At 43.7% G+C, this 20,217-nt stretch overlaps 2 protein-coding genes across 5 annotated transcripts in view; one reads left to right on the top strand and one right to left on the bottom strand.

Annotated features, from left to right (window-relative positions):
* Window positions 1–9,296, bottom strand: part of ABHD13 (abhydrolase domain containing 13) — a 29,374-nt gene extending 20,078 nt beyond the window's left edge. Inside the window, exons 1-2 of one of the 2 annotated variants that reach the window (XM_073614480.1) lie at window positions 8,995–9,296; window positions 6,036–6,197 (exon numbers count right to left, since the gene is read on the bottom strand). Coding sequence is in view for 1 of the 2 variants with exons in the window: in XM_073614479.1 (XP_073470580.1) it covers window positions 6,036–6,197; window positions 9,023–9,029 (169 nt within the window). In the remaining variant the exon portion in view is untranslated. The remainder of the gene's footprint in view (window positions 1–6,035; window positions 6,198–8,994) is intronic. The other variant, XM_073614479.1, reaches the window with a different exon arrangement.
* An 80-nt stretch (window positions 9,297–9,376) lies between these two features.
* LIG4 (DNA ligase 4) overlaps window positions 9,377–20,217 on the top strand; it is a 34,251-nt gene continuing 23,410 nt past the window's right edge. Inside the window, exon 1 of one of the 3 annotated variants that reach the window (XM_073614477.1) lies at window positions 9,377–9,396. The gene's annotated coding sequence lies outside the window, so the exon portion shown is untranslated. Of the gene's footprint in view, window positions 9,496–18,910; window positions 18,930–20,217 lie in introns of those variants that run through there. The other 2 variants (XM_073614476.1, XM_073614478.1) reach the window with 2 other exon arrangements.

Genomic DNA, 20,217 nt, shown 5'->3' with positions numbered 1-20,217 from the left:
TTCTCTCTGGATTTTCCCACTCCAGCTTGATAGTATCAAGAAGGGAACTATGCACGGGAAAAACCTCTAGCCTTTTTCTTATGCAAACCCTTGTACATAAGGTCATGTTTATACAATTGTACCTTCTCCTCCTCTATATCAAGTGTCGTATATGTCATCTACATCTTCCAATGATAACTTATACCTCAAGCCCCTTGCAGATTCTCTATCCCTGGGCCCTGTATCTGACCCTGATTTTTCCAAAGAAGAACGGGCAGATCTGGCTTCAGCCTCAGAGTCTTCACTCTCCGCACTCTGCTGTGGAGCGCTAGGACCGGCTGAAGTTCTAACTGGAGATGGACCCTGAGGTCACTTGCATCTTGTCAATTAGAGTTTTAAATGAGCTAAACGTAGACGTAAGCTCATCTCTAACAGAAGTCAGCCGGGTCATCCTTAAGAGCCCTTTCACACTGGGGCGGTTTGCAGGCGCTATTGCGCTAATAATAGCGCCTGCAAACCGACCCGAAAGTGCCGCTGCTTGCATTTCAGTGTGAAAGCCCCAAGGGCTTTCACACTGGAGCGATGCGCTGGCAGGACGGTAAAAAAAAGTCCTGCCAGCAGCATCTTCGGAGCGGTGAAGGAGCGGTGTGTATACCGCTCCTGCCCATTGAAATCAATGGGACGGTGCGGCTATACCGCCGGCAAAGCGCCTCTGCAGAGGCGCTTTGCGGTGGTATTTAACCCTTTCTCGGCCGCTAGCGGGGGTAAATCCGCCCCGCTAACGGCTGCATACCGACGGTAAAACGCAGCTAATAGCGGCGTTTTACCGCCGACACCGCCCCCCCGCCCCAGTGTGAAAGGGCTCTAACTAGGCTGTCTATACAGGTGCAGCAAACTGCTTTGCTCCATGGGGAGCTCAATTTGTTGCCGCAAACCGCACGTTTCCTTTGTGGTGGCTGCGCTTGGGCCTTGTCCTGAGTCTTGGCCTTAAGAGAACAATTGACCCAAATAAATTTTACGCCACATACACTCCATAACACTCCATGCAGGAGAAAAGGAAAATGTGCCCCCTTCACCTAGTCCCTACTGGTTACAAGGGGGAGAACACTCACTGGATGTGCAAGCAAGTAAAATAGACTTCTAAAATAGATCTGTCTGTGCAGGTATCGCAGAGGAGCCCATCCCTCCCCTGTAATGGTCCGCAGCCTCTGTTGGGTTTCACTGTTTTTAAAAACCACCAGCCTCCCTGTTCGCGCTGTTTAGAGACCGAAACTAGTGTCTCCGGCGTCCGCTGATGACGTCACACGCCCCAGATGTGACACCGCCGGGTACTTCCTGTGGGCCAGCTTGGAACGCAAATTCCGCCCCTCCACGCGTGCGGCTTCCTCTCTTTCACTACACACTCCAGCCAGGCTGTTTAGCAGGGAAAACAAGCCGACTGCCGCCATGCGGCTCTCGGGCAGGAACCTTAGACGAACACTGCGGTGCTGGCATTCCCCACGCACTGAGAAGCAGGGACAGCAGCCACAAACCTACTCCCCCGGTGGATGTGCTGCTCTGGGACATAAGAAGGTAGGAATTCCACCCCATCCCCACAGGAGCCACGCGCAAGAGACTTAGAGGAACCAGTTCCAGGAAACATGTTAACCCCCTGTCCGGAGGAAACACTAATACTGAAAAGGGGCCTGGAGGACCCCCCTTTTATCTGGTGGGGGTTAACGTGTTTCCTGTCCTGGTAGGAGGAGCCCTAGGTCTCATGGGCTCTCCTTGAAGATGCTTAGAGAAAAAGGGGTTATGGTCAGATGAGACTATATTTGAACTATCTGGCCTGGACACCTAACGATATGTCTGGCATAAATCCAATACAGTTTACTATCCAAATAACACCATTCCAACAGTAAAGCATGCAGGTGGTAATATCCTGTTATGGGGGCGTTTCTCTGCAGCAGGGACTGGTCAGAATAGAAAAAATGGATGGGACAAAATACCATTACATGCTTGAAGAAAATCTGCTGCCCTCTGGCAGAAAGTTGTCAACGAGAAGAAGGCTTACCTTCCAACATGAGAATGACCCAAAGCACACAGAAAAAATGACCACACAGTAGTTGAAGGTGAAAAAGGTTAATGTCCTTGCATGGCCTAGTCAGATCCCAAACCCACTGAAAATCTAAGGAATGACTTGAAGACTGCAGTTCACAAACTGTTACCATCAAATTTAACTGAATTTGAGCAGTTCTGCAAAGAAGATTGGCAAATATTGCAAAGCCTAGATGTGCAAAGTTAGTAGAGACATATCCCAACAGACTAAAGACTGGAATTAAAGCAAACAAAATTCTGGCACAAGGGGGTGATCCTTTTTCCAACTCAGTGATTCTGTTTTGATTTTTTTTTTTTTTTCCTCTGACATGTTGTTATATCTTTTACTTGGCTGTTATAAAGTTGCACTGAGTAAATACAGCTGAATAAAACAAAAACCGTGTCTGCCTTCACATCAAGCTGCAAAGCAACAAGATGTGCTTATTATAAAAAGGGGAGCGATTCTATTCTATACCCATTGTATGTACTGAAAAAAAAAAACAGGCTTTTTATTTTGCTGCCCCTGATTCATAAGAAATTGTATAGATAACTGCACCTTTTCTTCAATCTCCAAGGTTCATAAATTGCTGGGAGCGCAACCTGTGGAAAGATGATACTATAGAAGGACTCGTGGATCATGTTTTATGTTGGTATCGATGACATTTTTGTCATCTGGACTTTTTGTCATCTGTAGAGGAGCTTGGTACATTTGTTGGAAAAAAAAAAAAAATAAAAAATCAACACCACCACTTATAATCTTAAATTTACACTATCACATGATCCTCACACGATCATGTTTCTGGACCTTGAAATCTTTGTGAATTCATGCCTAGCTACTAACCTCTATCGCAAGAAGACAGTAGGGAATATATTGCTACATGCAAGGAGCGCTCACTCCCCAACACTGGTTCTTAGTATTCTCTTGCGCCTAAGATTTCAAATTCCAGGCAGCACAATGGCGCTCTCGGCTTCTCCTTAGAGCAGTGGTAGGCAACCTCGGCCTTTCAGCTGTTTTAAAACTACATGTCCCATGAGACATTGCAAGACCCTGACAATCACAGCCATGATTCCTAGAGACAGAGGCATGATGGGATGTGTAGTTTCACCACAGCTGGAGTGCCAAGGTTGCCTACCCCTGCCTTATAGGAACACTCTACTATATAGATCTCGTACTTGCAATACTACTCCAACAGTCAGATTCATAACCCATTTTCATCAAAGGATTAGGAATTGCGAGGTATTCTTAACAGACATTGGCACATTCTCCTACAGGATACCTATATTTCCAAATATATTAAAGAATATCCTGAAATGATGTTCTGTAAGGACCCCTTGATTAAAGACCAATTGACAACCAGTCACTACGTACCAAACCGTAGATATACAACACCTCAAGGTATCTATAGATGTGGAAAATGTGATCTGTGCCCTTGGGTCAACCAGGGTACACAGTTCAGATTACCTAATGGTGAATATTTTAAACCCCGCTTTCATGCGGGATTGTGAAACACAGGGGGTTGATCTATTTGAGGTCTTGCCGATGTGGGTCCTTCTACGTTGGGAAGACAATCAGACCGCTATTATGTCTCCAGTGGCAAAATGATTACCCCAGTTAGTCGGCACCTTGACCTCTACCATTGCTTCGAAGTCCATCAAGTCCAACCTATTTGTGTGATTATATTTCAGTATTACCTTGTATATCCCTGTATTTTGTGGTCATTCAGGTGCTTATCTAATAGTTTTTTGAAACTATCGATCCCCCCGCTGAGACCGCCGCTTGTGGAAGGGAATTCCACATCCTTTCCGCTCTTACAGTAAAGAACCCTCTACGTAGTTTAAGGTTAAACCTCTTTTCTTCTAATTTTAATGCGTGGCCACGTGTCTTGTTAAACTCCCTTCCATGAAAAAGTTTTATCCCGATTGTGGGGTCACCAGTATGGTATTTGTAAATCATATCCTCTCTCAAGCGTCTCTTCTCCAGAGAGAATAAGTTCAGTGCTCGCAACCTTTCCTCATAACTAATATCCTCCAGACCCTTTATTAGCTTTCTCTGTACTTGCTCCATTTCCAGTACATCCTTCCTGAGGACTGGTGCCTAGAACTGGACAGCATACTCCAGGTGCGGCTGTACCAGAGAGTCTTGTAGAGCGGGAGAATTATTGTTTTATCTCTGGAATTAATCCCCTTTTTAATGCAATGAATCCCCTTTTTAAATGTATTGGAAGGAACCTGGTATAAGAAAATTTTCCAGAGGGAAACCCTCTGGATTGGGAGTGCTACATATCCACCAGACCTCAACGAAGTCTGTTCCTATAAACCTTTATTTATAAATTACCAATTAATACTGATAGGATTAGGTGCCTCTGTAAAATAACCCTGCTCTTATGAAAAGTTTAGGGCTATCCCACGTTATGTGTGGCCATCAGGGCCAAACAACAACACATTAGTAATGGGTTAAACTGTTGGAATAATTATGGTGAGGGGGACCTATATTTTATTGATATTTGTTAGAGTTATATACCATCAATGTCTTAGTTTGACTTTACATCTATGTACCCTCTAATGCCCTGACTTTAAGATGCTTGCACTTTGGACCTATTAATTGTTTATTCTAGCTAATTATTCATAATTCGAACTATTGTTTGGTTATAATAATATGCATCTCTTGTATGCATAGATCTCTTGTTGGATAGGAAGTGCAGTTAACATGGATGGTCCTTGATGGTCTCCACTAAGACAGCATTTTAGAACACTGACCTGACCCTGTGGACCCTGCTCTGTGGCCACCTTGTAATGATTTTAGTCTGGTACTAAGCATGTCAATGCATATGTTTGATACCCACAGAGGGAGGACCCTAGCCATAAAATACTATAAGGTAAGGAGGGAAGACAGGATAATGGCCCCTGAAGTTCTGGGTACTCCACTGTACCCAGGGTCCTTCAGTCCTTAGGGGAGCTCTTGCAAATGCTGCCCCCCCCTAAGGAAATCCGACAGGGAAAACCAGATCCAGAGGCTTCCCTAGCTTGTGGTCCGGCTCCCAGGGGGAAACCACCAGCCTCAGGCTTCGCGTCTTTGGAAAACAAAAAAACAAAAAAACAAACAATTGGTTTTGCTGTGGGGAAACAATCAAAAACTGAGGAGCACAGGGAGGGGCTGGGGTTTTTAACCTCTTTGATTGTGTTTCCTGTCAGGTGGGACCAGTCATCTCTCAGGGTGCCGTCCTGGTAGACGACTTGAGAAAGTTTCAATAAAAATACTTTTTTTTATACAAAGTCTATCTCAAATGTGGTGCCATTAAAGTACTATTTTTCTCCCATTTACCCAATATCTCGATATTTGGGACAGGGCACAGTATACCCATATACGTCCGCAGTACCACTCTGCGCTGACATGAATTTTTTGAATGATGCTTTTAGCAAATCGTCCATGTCTTCTACGGATAACTTGTATTTAGACACCTTGGACACATCCTCATCCCGGGTTCAGCTTCTCCAGATGAATCTGCTTCTGAGGATGAGATGGCGACTGATGCCTCTTCAACATTCTCCCTAGGCAAAACTTCCTCAAACACTGACAAAGTACCAGCTGTCAAGGACTAAGGCTGACTAGGAGGAAATGAAGAAGAGATCTTCAAATACACAAGAGGAGAGATGGAAGAGAAGGCATGGAATGTGGAGGCCAATTCTTCTTTTACTAAAGATACTAGCTTGCTACAAACTATAGTGGTTTTTGCTTGATTAGGCCACTTATTCAAGAGCGAAAAAGTGTATCCTGTCCCAGCGGGTGGAACCCATGGGCTGTCCTGGAAGACAACTTGGGAAAACATGCAGAGAAGCCCCAATTGACATCTACAGGCCAAAAAGATGATTAAATATTTCTATGCAATATGATTACCCAACTAAAAAATATATTTTAGTCCACACCATTATAAAGAAAGAAAATATATACAGAGCAATTACTCTTCTCCTTCAACACGTACCTGATAAGCAAAAATCCAGTATGGAAGAGTTTGTAATAGACAGAAATAATCCGGCTGTACAGGTTTTCAGCTTTCTGTAGTTACAATGATCGTTCTGAAAAGTTGTTTGCTCTGCAGCCTCAAATGAATCAACTGCCACAGCTCCAGAACAATTAACGGGACCTGCATGGGTTATTGGAATAATAAAACATTAGCTAGATCTTTATATTTGTAATATTACTGCATTGCACAGGCTATAAAACAAAAAGAGGAAAGCTGAAAGATAGTGCTGGACCCATAGGTTTGTTTTACTGGTATTGTTATCTTGAGGTATTAATGTTGGTGTACACATACACATATACACATACATACACACATATACACACACACATACATATATATACATACCATGGACTGGATTCATAATTAGTTTATTGCACTGTAGGCAGTTACCCAGCTAATTAAAGAAAGCTGGTACAAACTGCAGCAGATAATAAAAAGCATATAGCTATGTAAATGTATTGTTAAAAACTAAAACTGTACCACCATAATGTCTGGATGAGAAGAGGACAAATGCTTTCAGGAGGCCTTGATAAAGCATGTATGAAAACATGTAAGCTACGGCAACCTTTTCAGCTTGTGGTCCACCACCACACGCAGGGTTACTGCTTCTGGAATAGCGCTGACATCATCTTGTGTGCCCGGCTCCAGTGGCTACGCTCGGATTCCCCGGCTCCCCTGTCTAGAGTGTAATAATTTATTTTATTTTATTTTGAATCCAGTCCATGGTTATATATATATATATATATATATATATATATATATATATATAAAATTTTGGCTCCTACCCATAGACCGCTGCTTTTTGTCTTTTGATTGGCTTGTAATGTAAGAAGGGTTGAAATTTAGGCGCCGCGCCACTGCCATGGTCAATGTGCCTGTGAAATTATGGCTAGGGGATAAAACACCTTTTTAGGCACATTGTGTAAACATTTAGGCCTCATTCACACTGGCATTGTCAAACCTACATTTGTGTGTTTAGAGGACATGTCTATATGCATATAAATGCAAGTAATGATTTTTCAATGGTGTCATTCACACTGAGCATTTAAGTGCATTTAGGCCTAATCAGTATAGATGTGTTTAGAGAAAACAGAATGATGTGGGTCCAGGATCTAATTAGACACTTTGGAAGCAGATAAACGCATGCAAATGTGTCTAAATTTGCTTTAAAGCAGCAACGTCTAAATGCAGGAAAATTGATCTGGGAGGCATAAAAGTTGTTTATGCTTCCCAGATCACTTCTCCTATACTGTGAATAGAAAAACTAAATGCAGGAGTGCCATTGAGATTGAATCTTTATACACATGTGCATTTGGGTCTACTACGTTTTCTGCTGGGGACAGTTTTCTGCAGCTAAAAATGCTAGAAAGGCGTTTTACAAAGTAATTTCTCAGCAGAATAAAGCATGGGAAAATGGATGGATGTGGGATTTTGCTTTGAATCTTATAAACAAATTCAATCGTGTTTTCAGTTTGTGATGATCAAACACAGTTAAAGTAGTAGTAAACCTACTTTTTCATCTTTTACCTGTAGGTACTGTGAATATCTTCCTAAACTTGCACTATTCAGGTGATGTCACCGGCGCATGTGCTCTGAAGGTCAGCCATACCATTCTGGACCTTCAGAGCCCATGCCATAAATGGTGGTAAAGATATAATTGCGCCCCCGGCCACTCATGTATCTGGAGGACCCAAACCCAGAAGAAAGACCGGGTGAAGATGGAAGCCCTCTCAGCGGTGACAGCACGACCCTGGGGGGCTTTGTTTTAAGGCAAGTCTCTCATAATGTGCTAGTATGCAATGCATACTTGCACATTATGACATTGCCATGCAGGTTATTTTTTTTTTCCTTTAACAGGCGGTTTACTACCACTTTAAGGGAATCCCTTGGGGACCTCCAGGTCACCATAACTAGTGTCCCTATTGGAAGATTTCCCCTCTATTATTTTTCTGGGGACAACCCAAAATTTGGGATCCACTTGCAATGATAAAGGGAAACAACAGCATGCACGGGAGTGACATTATCGCGCCATGGGCCACTCATGTAACTTGAGGCCGCGAACCTAGAAGACAAACGCCCTCTCAGCGGTGACAGTGCGATGCTGGAGGGCTTAGTTTTAAGGTAAGTCTCTCACAATGTGCTAGTATGTGATGCATACTAGTGCATTATGACAATGCCTTGCAGGGGATTTTTTTATTTTTTTTTTAAACTGCGGTTTACTACCGCTTTAAGATCCACTTTTAAAAGACAGCACTTTCCAGACCCATATTAGATCTTTGGGTGCACTTGTAGTCAGGTAACATTTGATTACCCTTGATCTGTCATGTTTAGGTCTAAAAAAAAAAAAAAAAAGAAGAAATAGACACAGACATTTTGCATTTTTTTCAGACCTGCCTGATCAGGTCCACCTTAAAAAACGGTTAGGTGGTCCTAATCAGACCGCTGGCATAAGAGAGATCTTGGGCCTCATTCACAAAGCATTATAATGCCAGCTTTGGCAAACAATCCACATATTCCTGAGGCCAGATGTGCAGGTGGACGCGGATAGTTGTGGTCATCCTGCAGAAAGCAATGAGCGGCTGACAGCAGTTCACACACACATGGAGCGATCACCTGCAATTTGTACAATCCCCTCTGGATGCACAGCTTGCAGTTTTTGGTATAAAGAGGTTAATGTCATTTTGCTACTGATCTGCTGTAAATGGAGCATTATCTGAGATCCTGCATAGACCATGGCACCCAGAACTTTGTATAAAACGAAGGAAGCAATGACAAAGCATGAGCCCAATATTATCCTCAGCACTCAGTAGACGGGGGCCCGTGCACAGACATAGGACTGTGCACAGAACAGTCTATCCATGGCACAGCTCGTGAGTGATCAGTGTGTCCCCACTATTACCCGGTGACCCCAGCTCACCCCCTCTCCCACAACCGGATCAGCTCACGTGACATGAAGGGTCGGCTCTGCGGCGTGCTCTCATCCCATCGCGCTGTATCTCGCCCCGATATCACGTCCCGCTGCTCTTCCGGGATCCGGATCCAAACGTCACTAAGGCTCAGCTGTCACCCGGGCCACGTGATTCGATCCGGGCCGCCATCTTGGTTAATGGATACTTACAACATCAATGATACTATCGCACGTCGTATTAGTATCCAATAAAGAATGTACTGGTTATACACCATATGTGGTGACAAATGTGCGCCCAGCCACCATAGCTTGATACAACAAATTCCATTTCACAGTAGGTCAGGATTTTCAAAGGTGGCCGAGTAGGGCGTCGCACGGGTGACGTCAGGAGGGCAAAGGTTGGCGGCCCAGGTTGGTGTTGGCGCTTAGTGATAACGTAGTCTTCCGCGTTGTCCGTGACAGTGATGTAGCACGGCCCTCTAAGTGTGATAGATAAGAGGAGGGCAGCAGGTGAGAGGCGGAAGATGGGGGATTAGAATGAAAGCTTAGGGGGGCGAGCCTGGGCATGTCTGTGTTCTGTGTCATGCTGCTTGTGGCTGGGGCGGCCTCTGTTGTTACCATAGTAACTGCTATATCACATTTCTCTTCTATTGTCTAATATTATCAGGCTGCAATTGGATTTTTACTACCACACGAAGATGTACAACTGTCACTTCATTCTTCTATATGTTTATTAAACATTCGGAAATGTATTTACATAGAAATAACAGAAGTGACCCAATCCTAACGTCAGTCTCCTGTCATCCCTTATAAGACAGATCACCTGACCATACACTATACAATCTGCTTTAGATCTACCCTATACTGATTGGATGGCTTAGATGTGTCCCACTTTTACATCATTTTGGTACATCTGAAGGAATTTGCACATGGATTGCCCAGTAAGATTATATAGTGTATGACCAGTTTAAAGCTGACCATACACTATACAATCAAATTGTACAATCTCCATTAGAGCTACCATCAACTATGTAAAGCCAGGGCCTGCCTGATAGGGTACTATTTCAATGGACTGTTTAGCTGTGTCCTCAAGCTACATACGTTTAGTAAGTATCAATTATATTGTATAGTTAGATTTTAATCTAACAACTGTTATAACGGGACATAGTTACATAGTAGGTGAGGTTGAAAAAAAGACTCAAGTCCAACCTATGTGTGTGATTATATGTCAGTATTACATTGTATATTCCTGTATGTTGTGGTCATTCAGGTGATTATCTAATAGTTTCTTGAAGCTATCAATGCTCCCCGCTGAGACCACCGCCTGTGGAAGGGAATTCCACATCCTTGCCGCTCTTACAGTAAAGAACCCTCTACGTAGTTTAAGGTTAAACCTCTTTTCTTCTAATTGTAATGAGTGGCCACGAGTCTTATTAAACTCTCTTCTGCGAAAAAGTTTTATTCCTATTGTGGGGTCACCAGTACAGTATTTGTAAATTGAAATCATATCCCCTCTCAAGCGTTTCTTCTCCAGAAAGAATACATTCAGTGCTCGCAACCTTTCCTCATAACTAAGATCCTCCAGACCCTTTATTAGCTTAGTTGCCCTTCTTTGTACTCGCTCCATTTCCAGTACATCCTTCCTGAGGACTGGTGCCCAGAAATGGACAGCATACTCTAGGTGCGGCCGGACCAGAGTCTTGTAGAGCGGGAGAATTATCGTTTTATCTCTGGAGTTGATCCCCTTTTTAATGCATGCCAATATTCTGTTTGCTTTGTTAGCAGCAGATTGGCATTGCATGCCATTGCTGAGCCTATCATCTACTAGGACCCCTAGGTCCTTTTCCATCCTAGATTCCCCCAGAGGTTCTCCCCCCAGTGTATAAATTGCATTCATATTTTTGCCACTCAAATGCATTATTTTACATTTTTCTACATTAAACCTCATTTGCCATGTACATACTATAAGGAATGATAGAATGGAATGCCCATAGAGAATAATGGAAACAAAATGGAATGCCCATAGAGAATAATGGAACAAAATAGAATGCCCATAGAGAATAATGGAACAAAATGGAATGCCAATAGAGAATAATGGAAACAAAATGGAATGCCCATAGAGAATAATGGAACAAAATGGAATGCCCATAGAGAATAATGGAACAAAATAGAATGCCCATAGAGAATAATGGAACACAATTGAATGCCCATAGAGAATAATGGAACAAAATAGAATGCCCATAGAGAATAATGGAACAAAATGGAATGCCCATAGAGAAAAATGGAACAAAATAGAATGCCCATAGAGAATAATGGAACACAATTGAATGCCCATAGAGAATAATGGAACACAATTGAATGCCCATAGAGAATAATGGAACAAAATGCAATGCCCATAGAGAATAATGGAACAAAATGGAATGCCAATAGAGAATAATGGAACAAAATGGAATGCCCATAGAGAATGATGGAACAAAATGGAATGCCAATAGAGAATAATGGAACAAAATGGAATGCCCATAGAGAATGATGGAACAAAATGGAATACCCATGTCCCCTGTATAACTGTCAGAATATACTGATCAGTGATTGCAGCTGCAGATTGAAAATGTTCTGACATGTTCCTTCAACAGCTGTCAATTGCAGGGGAACTAAACCCTCCTATCCTTTACAACCAAGGAATCTGCCTTCTTAGAGCCAGTTCACACCATAGAAACGCAGTGCGGACACATTTCTGCATGTGCGTTTTTGATGCTTTCCAGTGCATTTTTCCCCTCCTTGTTTTGTTCGTCTTAAATGGGGACATGTGCGTTCCAGTGTGGTTTTTGGTGGGTTTAGGTGCATTCCACTGCGTTTTTGATGCGTTTTACAGTGTTCCAGTAAAGTTCAGTGCAGAAAAAATGCAGCATGTTCTACTTTTTTTTTTTCTGAAACTGTAACTGACAGCACTGGTGTGAACTATGCCATTGGAAACCATTTAACCTACTATCCAGGGTGGATTTAAAAAAAAAAATCTTTTTTTTTTTTTTTTTTTTTTAATTTAAATCAATTTTTTTTTTAAATCAAATGTATTTTAAAAAAAAGCTTTTGGAGTAAAAATGTATCTAAAGGTAGTTTTCTATTTAACCACTTCAGCCCCAGAAGGATTTTCCCCCTTAATGACCAGGCCATTTTTTGCGATGCAGCACTGCGTCCATTTAACTCACAATTGCGTGGTCGTGCGACGCTGTACACAAACAAAATTTATGTCCTTTTTTCTCTCACAAATAGAGCTTTCTTTTGGTGATATTTGATCACCTCTGCAGTTTTTATTTTTTGTGCTATAAACATGAAAAGAGTGCCAATTTTGAAAAAACACTATTTTGTACTTTTGGCCAAAAAAAAAAAAATGTCTTCATCAGTTTAGGTTGATATGTATTCTTCTACATATTTTTGGTAAAGAAAAAAAATCGCAATAAGCATATTTTGATTGGTTTGCGTATAAGTTATATAAAACTATTGAATCGCGCTATTAAGAAACAGATGTGCATACAAGTGACGATCAGTTCACCTTTGGGATATAATCCAAATAAATGTGTAAACATGGAAATTATATATTATATAAATTGGCATTATATAAATAAATAAATAGCAAATAAATAAATCAATCATCAAAAGTGCAATCTTGATGTGCAACAGTGAGAAAATTATTAGTGTGAGTTCATATGTGAAAAAATAGAACACCCGGGTGTTGATTAAATTGGAATGGAGGTCCTTCTGGATGAGGACAAGGTGCTTAAGTCCACCACCACATACAGAGAGACTGGCCGCTTACCAGAAACTCATGACCCCCCGTTACAGAGGGTCTGAGTGAGCTGTTAGATCTGATTGCTCCGGACCACCGAAAAACCGAGATTGGCACTGAGATGGAACGTCAGGGACCTTGGTGTGAATGGATGGATCAGCGGGGAATCAGGCTCTCAGCAGAGTGATGTAACCATGTATGGGAAAAAAAGGGGGGGGGGGCTCCATTAGTGTAAAATCTTAAGGCTTTATTTAGTCATAGTAAAATATACACTCACATGTAAATTCGGAATTGAGCGCCTTGGGGTGGAGACATATCGCTGTTCCTACTTAGTAGGAACGCACAATCTGTCTACTCACCTGACAGAACCAGGATTTGTGTATTTACACACACAGATCCCAGTTCTGGCTCTGTCAGGAGCGATTACGGGTGCCCGGCGGACATCGCGCCCGCCAGCCATGTGCATCGGCTCTGGGCACACGCTGCGGGTTTGCGCGCACCTGCCATATCGCTTTAAAGAGCCAACGTACAATGATGGCAATTCACGCAGCCATGCCAGCCTGCCACAGTACAATTGCAGCGGCTGGTCGGCAAGTAGTTAAGATACATTAATAATTTAGTTTATTCAGCATGAAATGGAGCTTAGTTATGTAGCATAAGGCTGTATATTCTGCAATATTTACATTTTTGGTAAACTCATTCAATAAATCCAAGCTCTGCAAGCTGAGATAACATGCACTGCATTGATGCATTCACATAATGTCACAGTAACCATGAGATAAAACAAAGGTCACAAATATTCCTTTATCCCATTGTTGTGCAAATCTATGTACACTACAAACTGTATGATTGAACCGGTTCTGATATCGCTGTTTTCCCCCCTCACCTTCCAGGACAGCTACTTGAGAGATGATCGGCTCCGCCCTCTACAGGAAACACAAATCAGATAGAATTTAAAAGGCCCCTCCCTTTCCTCTGATCCTCAGTTGTTTTGTGTTTCCAGTCCCTCCAGGAGCACCGACACGTTTGTTCTTTTCTTATGGTCTGGTAACTGTGGTTGGTGGACCCCCCTTCTCTGGTTTCATCCAGGACTAGTTGTGGCCAAGTGCTGGATGATGGTCTGTACCAGAAGGGTTTCCTATTTCTAAGGGTTACTTGCCTTTGTAAAATGGTGGCAACTCCCTTCCTTTCCCCAGCGTTGCTGTGTGGAACTGTGTCCTCCTAATTGCTTCATTCCGGTGTACCAAGATGGCGTCAGGAGGACTTCCGGTGATGCAACAAGATGACGCCGGAACCGGAAGTCACATGACGCACTTCCGGACACCGAGTTTTTATAAGGAACATGGTGTGGAGACACTGAGGACATGGTGCAGGGGAATGGCTTGCTAAAAACACCATTCTAGGCGCAGTTTTTGCGGTACAGCAGCAGTCTTCTCTGCGACCGTTCGCTTGCTTCATGGAGCCTGAGGACAGGTTTGGGGATGGAACGTCCGCTCGTATTGAACCAGCGGCAGCATCCGGGTCCCATACTGCCCCCAAGGTAAGCCCTGGTCTGTGGATAGCTACAGCAAGGGACTTCTTTTGTATGGATCCTTTTTTCATGGCCCTTGTTTCTGCTCTCTTCTAGGCCAAACTGGTGAGGAAGAAATGTGGGAACTGTAGCGCCAGGCTCTCTGATAGTTATAAAAAGCTATAGTGTGAGGATTGTATCCCACCCAGAGCTAGTTCAGAGTCTTCCTCCTTTAGGGAGTTAATGACTTCTGTGAAGGAGGTAGTGGATTCTTTTCGGTCACGGAATGACAGGGTTACTAGTTTAGGCCCTCCCTCTTCTAGACCCATAGCTCAAGATCCTTCAAGCTCTGCCAAGTCCCTTCCCTTATTAGTATCTCAGACTATTAGTTCACGCAATACCTCTGATCTGGAGGAGGGTGAGAATTCAGTCTCTTCATCTGATGAAAAGTCTGCATCAGAGGAAGATACAGGTAGCTCATCCAAGTATCTCTTTCCAGTTGAGGATATTGATGAACTATTTAAAGCAATTTATACCTCAGAGCATATTGAGATGCCACAGCATGCTCAGTCTGTACAGGATAAAATGTATAGGGGCCTTCAGGGACGGAAATCTAGAACCTTTCCGGTACATCAGTCTCTTAGAGACATGATTCTATCTGAATGGAAAGAACCTGAAAAAAGGTTGTTCCAATCCAGAGGACACAAAAGAATATTTCCTTTTCAGCCTGACTTTGAGTAGGTTTTCTTTAAGTGTCCTAGATTAGATGCCCCTATGTCGCAGGTGTCCAAAAGATCAGATCTTTCTTTTGAGGATTCTGGGGTCCTTAAGGATCAAATGGATAGGAAGGCCGACTCATTGCTGCATAGGGCCTGGGATGCTTCAGCTTTTTCTTTAGGCCCAGGGGTAGCATCTACCTGTGTGGCTAGAATTCTAGACATATGGGTTCAGCGTCTAGATGATCTTCTGGCATCTGACACCCCCAAGGAAGAGATTAAAGAATCCCTCCCACTCAATGCCAAGTCAGTCGCCTTCTTAGCTGATGCAGCAGCAGATTCAGTGAAATCCGCAGCCAGGGCTTCTGTTCTCATTAATTCAGCTAGGCGAGCTATCTGGTTTAAATCTTGGGAAGGTGACCTTATCTCCAAAAATAAGCTCTGTGGCATTCCTTTCGAAGGCAAACTGTTGTTTGGTTCTTCCTTAGAAGAAGTCTTATCTCGTTCCTCTGAGAAAGGTAGACGATTCCCTTCTTCCCAAAAGAATAAGCCCCAGAATAAGAGGCCTTTTCGTGGCTTCCAAAACAAGGCTAATTTTAAAGCCAACAGGCTAAAAAGAACAAACTCAAAGGGGGAACTCCCTTTGCTCCTTCAGCCCCTTCCAAGAATACCCAGTGACGCCAGGTTAGGGGGAAGATTGTGCCATTTCATCAAGGAATGGGCAGAGATTTCCACCAATTCCTTCATCCTTCAAACTCTGGTAAAGGGTTACAGATTGGAGTTCAAAAATCTCCCCCCCCAGAGGTTTTTTCTTACCCACCTGCCGAGAGATCAAGAGAGACGGCAAGCCATGTTAAATTTGATCTCTGTGTGGGAAACAGAGGGAGTTATTTCTCCTGCCCCAGAAGATCAGAAGTTCCGGGGTTTTTTTTCTCACATCTTTCTGGTCAAGAAAGCTTCCGGCGGCTTTCGTATGGTCATAAATTTAAGCGTCCTGAACCAATACATAGTTTACATACGTTTCCGTATGGAGAACATTTATTCAGTAAGAAATCTGTTGTTACCAGAGGTCTTCATGGTGACCCTGTACCTTCAGGACGCTTATCTTCATGTACCAATCTGCCAGATCCACCGAAGGTTCCTCAGGTTTGCAGTGCTCGTGGGAAACGAGCCGTCTCATTAGCAGTTCATGCTCTTCCTTTTGGTCTCTCGGCAGCACCAAGGATTTTCACAAAAATCATGGCCGAAGTCATGGCCTTTTTTTCGGATTCAAGGTGTATCAATCGTCCCATATCTAGACGATTTTTTAAATTTTTCTCAGGGCAAGGAGTCCCTTATTCAAGACCTACAGTTGGTTTTGCGGACCTTTCAAAAATTAGGGTGGAAGGTCAACCAACAGAAGTCTTGCCTAGTACCCTCACAGAGCATGCTTTTTCTGGGTTATCTAATAGACTCTCTTGCCCTAAAGATTTTTCTTCCCGAAGAGAAAATTGTGAAAATTCTTCTCTCTGTGCAGGCCTTCAAACTGCTCCCTCAGACCTCCCTTCGGCGAATCATGCAGTTGCTGGGCCTAATGACTGCAGCCATTCCAGGGGTGCCTTGGGCTCAATTGCATTCCAGACTCCTTCAGGCTTTTCTTTTGCTCCATTGGGATCGCAGGAAAAATTCTCTGGATCAGCTGGTAAAACTACCAGAAGGGAATTTTCTAGATCTCGCCTGGTGGGAGCAGCGAGAACATCTGCAGAGGGGGAAGGATTGGGCACAACATTGCCCAATCAAGATTACCACAGGCGCCAGTCTGTGGGGTTGGGGTGCTCACTCACAGGATTGGCAGGCTCAAGGAGCCTGGTTGCCAAAGGAAGCAGGTCGCTCCTCGAATTTCAGAGAACTTCTGGCTGTGAGGAAAGCAGTTATGTCTCTGGGAGAGAGGGTCTATTCAAAGGACCTTTTAATATTTTCAGACAATGCCACAACAGTGGCGTACTTGAACAAGCAAGGGGGCACTCGCTCGGAATCACTTCTGTCATTAACGCAGCAGATTCTGTCCTGGGCAGAGATCTATGTCTCGTCAGTAAGGGCAATTCACATCAAGGGGTCAGAAAATGTGCTGGCGGACTTTCTGAGCAGAGTGAGCATCAGTTCCAGCGGTTGGGAACTACATCAAGGCACGTTTCAGGAGGTGGTGCTAAGATGGGGTCTCCCCACAGTGGATCTTTTTGCCTCCAGTCTCAACAAGAAACTACCAGCGTTCTTCTCTCTGGAGAGAGAAACAGAGTCCTTGGGGACGGATGCACTGTCCTTCCCTTGGGACTTCAGCCTGGCCTATGCCTTCCCTCCTTTTCCCCTTTTGCCCCTAGTGGTTCGGAAAATTATGCAGGACAGAAAAGAAGTCGTTCTGATTGCCCCCTGGTGGCCCAGGAGGAGTTGGTTCTCCTCTCTGAAGGCCCTATCTGTGTATCCTCCCTGGCCCCTTCCAGTTCGTAAGGATCTACTCCATCAGGGACCGGTATTGCATCCAAACCCTCAGACCTTTTATTTGACGGCCTGGAGGCTGAGCGGCGCATCCTACAGTAAAATGGATGTTCAGAGAGGGTTATTCATACTGTCCTGGACAGCCGTAAATTGGTCACAAGAAGAATCTATGGGAAAGTTTGGAAAACTTTTATTTCCTTGCAAAGGAAATCTGGTTTAGATTCTTTTTCCACTCCCTGCATTTTAGATTTTCTGCAGGAAGGAGTGAAAAAGGGGCTCTCTGTCAACACCCTTAGGGTTCAGGTTGCTGCCCTATCTTTATTTTCAGACAGAAGACTAGCGGTAGATCCTTTATTCAGGAGGTTCCTTTTAGTCAGGCATACTCCCAGGATTCTCAAACATGTTCCTCCCTGGGTTCTGTTGTTGGTATTAAATGCACTACAAGGGCTCCTTTTGAGCCTTTGTATGAGGCTTCCCTGAAAATGATTTCTTTGAAATTGTCTTCCCTTTTGGCTATTATGTCAGGGCGAAGGATTTCTGATGTAGAGTCTCTTTCCTGTAAAGATCCTTTCCTGATGATTTTAGAGGACCGGGTGGTGATTAAACCCGATCCACTATATTTACCCAAAGTTTCTTCCAACTTTCATAGGTCCCAGGAGGTAGTCCTCCCTAGTTTCTGAACCTCTCCCAAAAATGCGGAAGAGGAAAGGTTTGGTCTTTTAGACGTTAAGAGGTGTCTTCTACTTTATCTAGAAAAGACCAGTGGGTTTAGGAGTTCCTCCCAACTTTTAGTTTTGTTCAGTGGCCCCAAGAAGGGGTCCAAAGCATCTAAAAGTTCTATTGCTAGGTGGATTAGGGGAGCTATCTGTGAGGCATATAAAGCGTCAGGTCGCACCCCTCCTTCTAGAATTAGGGCCCATTCAACGAGATCCATGGCCACATCATGGGCAGAAAGAGCGGGAGCTTCATGGGAAGATATCTCTAAAGCTGCCGTCTGGTCCTCCTCTCATGCATTTGTCAAGTATTATAGAGTTCAGATGCTTTCCAGCCAGGACCTTTCCTTTGGTAGGAAAGTGATTCAGGCTGTCGTCCCTCCCTAAGGTATAATATCTTGCTTATCCTCTCAAGTAGCTGTCCTGGAAGGTGAGGGGGGAAAACCCCCGTTAGACTTACCGGTAACGGTATTTCCAGGAACCTTCCAGGACAGCGTCTATATTCCCACCCAATTCTATTTTTTCACTGGTCAACCATGTTTTCCTGATGGTGGTGTGTTTTATGTTTTCTATTTTTTTCCTCTGCCGAGTGCACCTTCGGTGGAGGTTACTTGATCTTCTAAACAACTGAGGGTCAGAGGAAAGGGAGGGGCCTTTTAAATTCTATCTGATTTGTGTTTCCTGTAGAGGGCGGAGCCGATCATCTCTCCAGTAGCTGTCCTGGAAGGTTCCTGGAAATACTGTTACCGGTAAGTCTAACGGGGGTTTTACTAACCTGATAGCTTATTATTCCAAATAGGAAACCCTCATTTTGTTTGCATAAATACCCGCAAGATAACATCCTTACATTTAAAGAGCACCTATCATTTCATATCCATCATGGCAGCACCTGTTAACGGGAATCCGCTCACCTGCTGCCACCATGTCCCTCACCTTGTTGTGTCACTGCTGCATCATCAGCCATCCCATTAAAGGGAATGGGACTACAGCGGGTCAGAATGGGAGCTGCCATGGGACAGAGATGATAGTTGCTCTTTAAAAATTATGATTTAAATCAAGCCTTTTTAATAGTGATTTAAATCAGATCCACCCTGCTACTATCAATGCATTTCTGATGCAGAAAAAAAATGCACTGGACTGCATGTGGTGCAAACCGGCCGTAAGTCTCTGATCTGCAGTTGGCATGGTGCTACACATGCATGGATGATCTAATGTGTGTTCGGAGATAAGTCAGAACCTGCTTGAGCTCTTTTACCAGGAAGTTGTCAAAGCCAACAGCCAATCACAGACGCGCATATACATGCCCCTTGTATATGGGCGGGACCGGGAATGCCTCAGTTGCCTAGGATTGAGCTCTTTCCTAGTGATCCGTTATGACAGCAGCCATTTGGTGGGATAGTTCAATTGAGAGCACAAGCACCTGTGACAGTTAATAATTATTGCATACCTTGAAGATACTGTAACTGTTTTGGGAAATCAATCAATCAAATCAATGGTTTCCGTTCTGCTTTAAATAATCAACTTCTGTTGAGAAGGGGAGGCCACATGCTGATTGAATTTCATCCAGTGCATGCTGGACTAGCTGACTTTCAATCAGTGCATTGCCAACTTAGGCCCCTTTCATGCTTGTGTGACTTGTCCTGCGACTTGGGACTGCAAAGTCGCATGACAAGTCATATCCCATGATTTCCAATGAGTACCGTTCATATCTGTGTGATTTCAAAGTAGTGCCTGTACTACTTTGGTCCTACTTTGATGCAAGTTGAGGTCCCTAGACCTCAAGTTTACACAGGCATTCGCTAAAATCGCAGAAAAATCATGGAAGTGTGAAAGGGGCCTTAAAGTAGTTGTTGAGCCACTTTATAAACTACACACAATCCCCTCTGTTATAAAGCCTCCTATGCTGCTGTGTATGTTCTTTGTAAATAAGATGCCTATTTCTACCACTGACGTCAGTTGGGAGGAGGGGAGGAGAGAGCCGACACATGAGGAGGGGAGCCTCGAGGAGTCAGGTGACTGCTGATCGATGCTGTGAAT

Source organism: Aquarana catesbeiana, linkage group LG02 (assembly GCF_042186555.1).
Source record: "Aquarana catesbeiana isolate 2022-GZ linkage group LG02, ASM4218655v1, whole genome shotgun sequence".
Lineage (NCBI taxonomy): Eukaryota > Metazoa > Chordata > Amphibia > Anura > Ranidae > Aquarana > Aquarana catesbeiana.
This window is presented reverse-complemented; position numbering and strand designations above follow the sequence as displayed.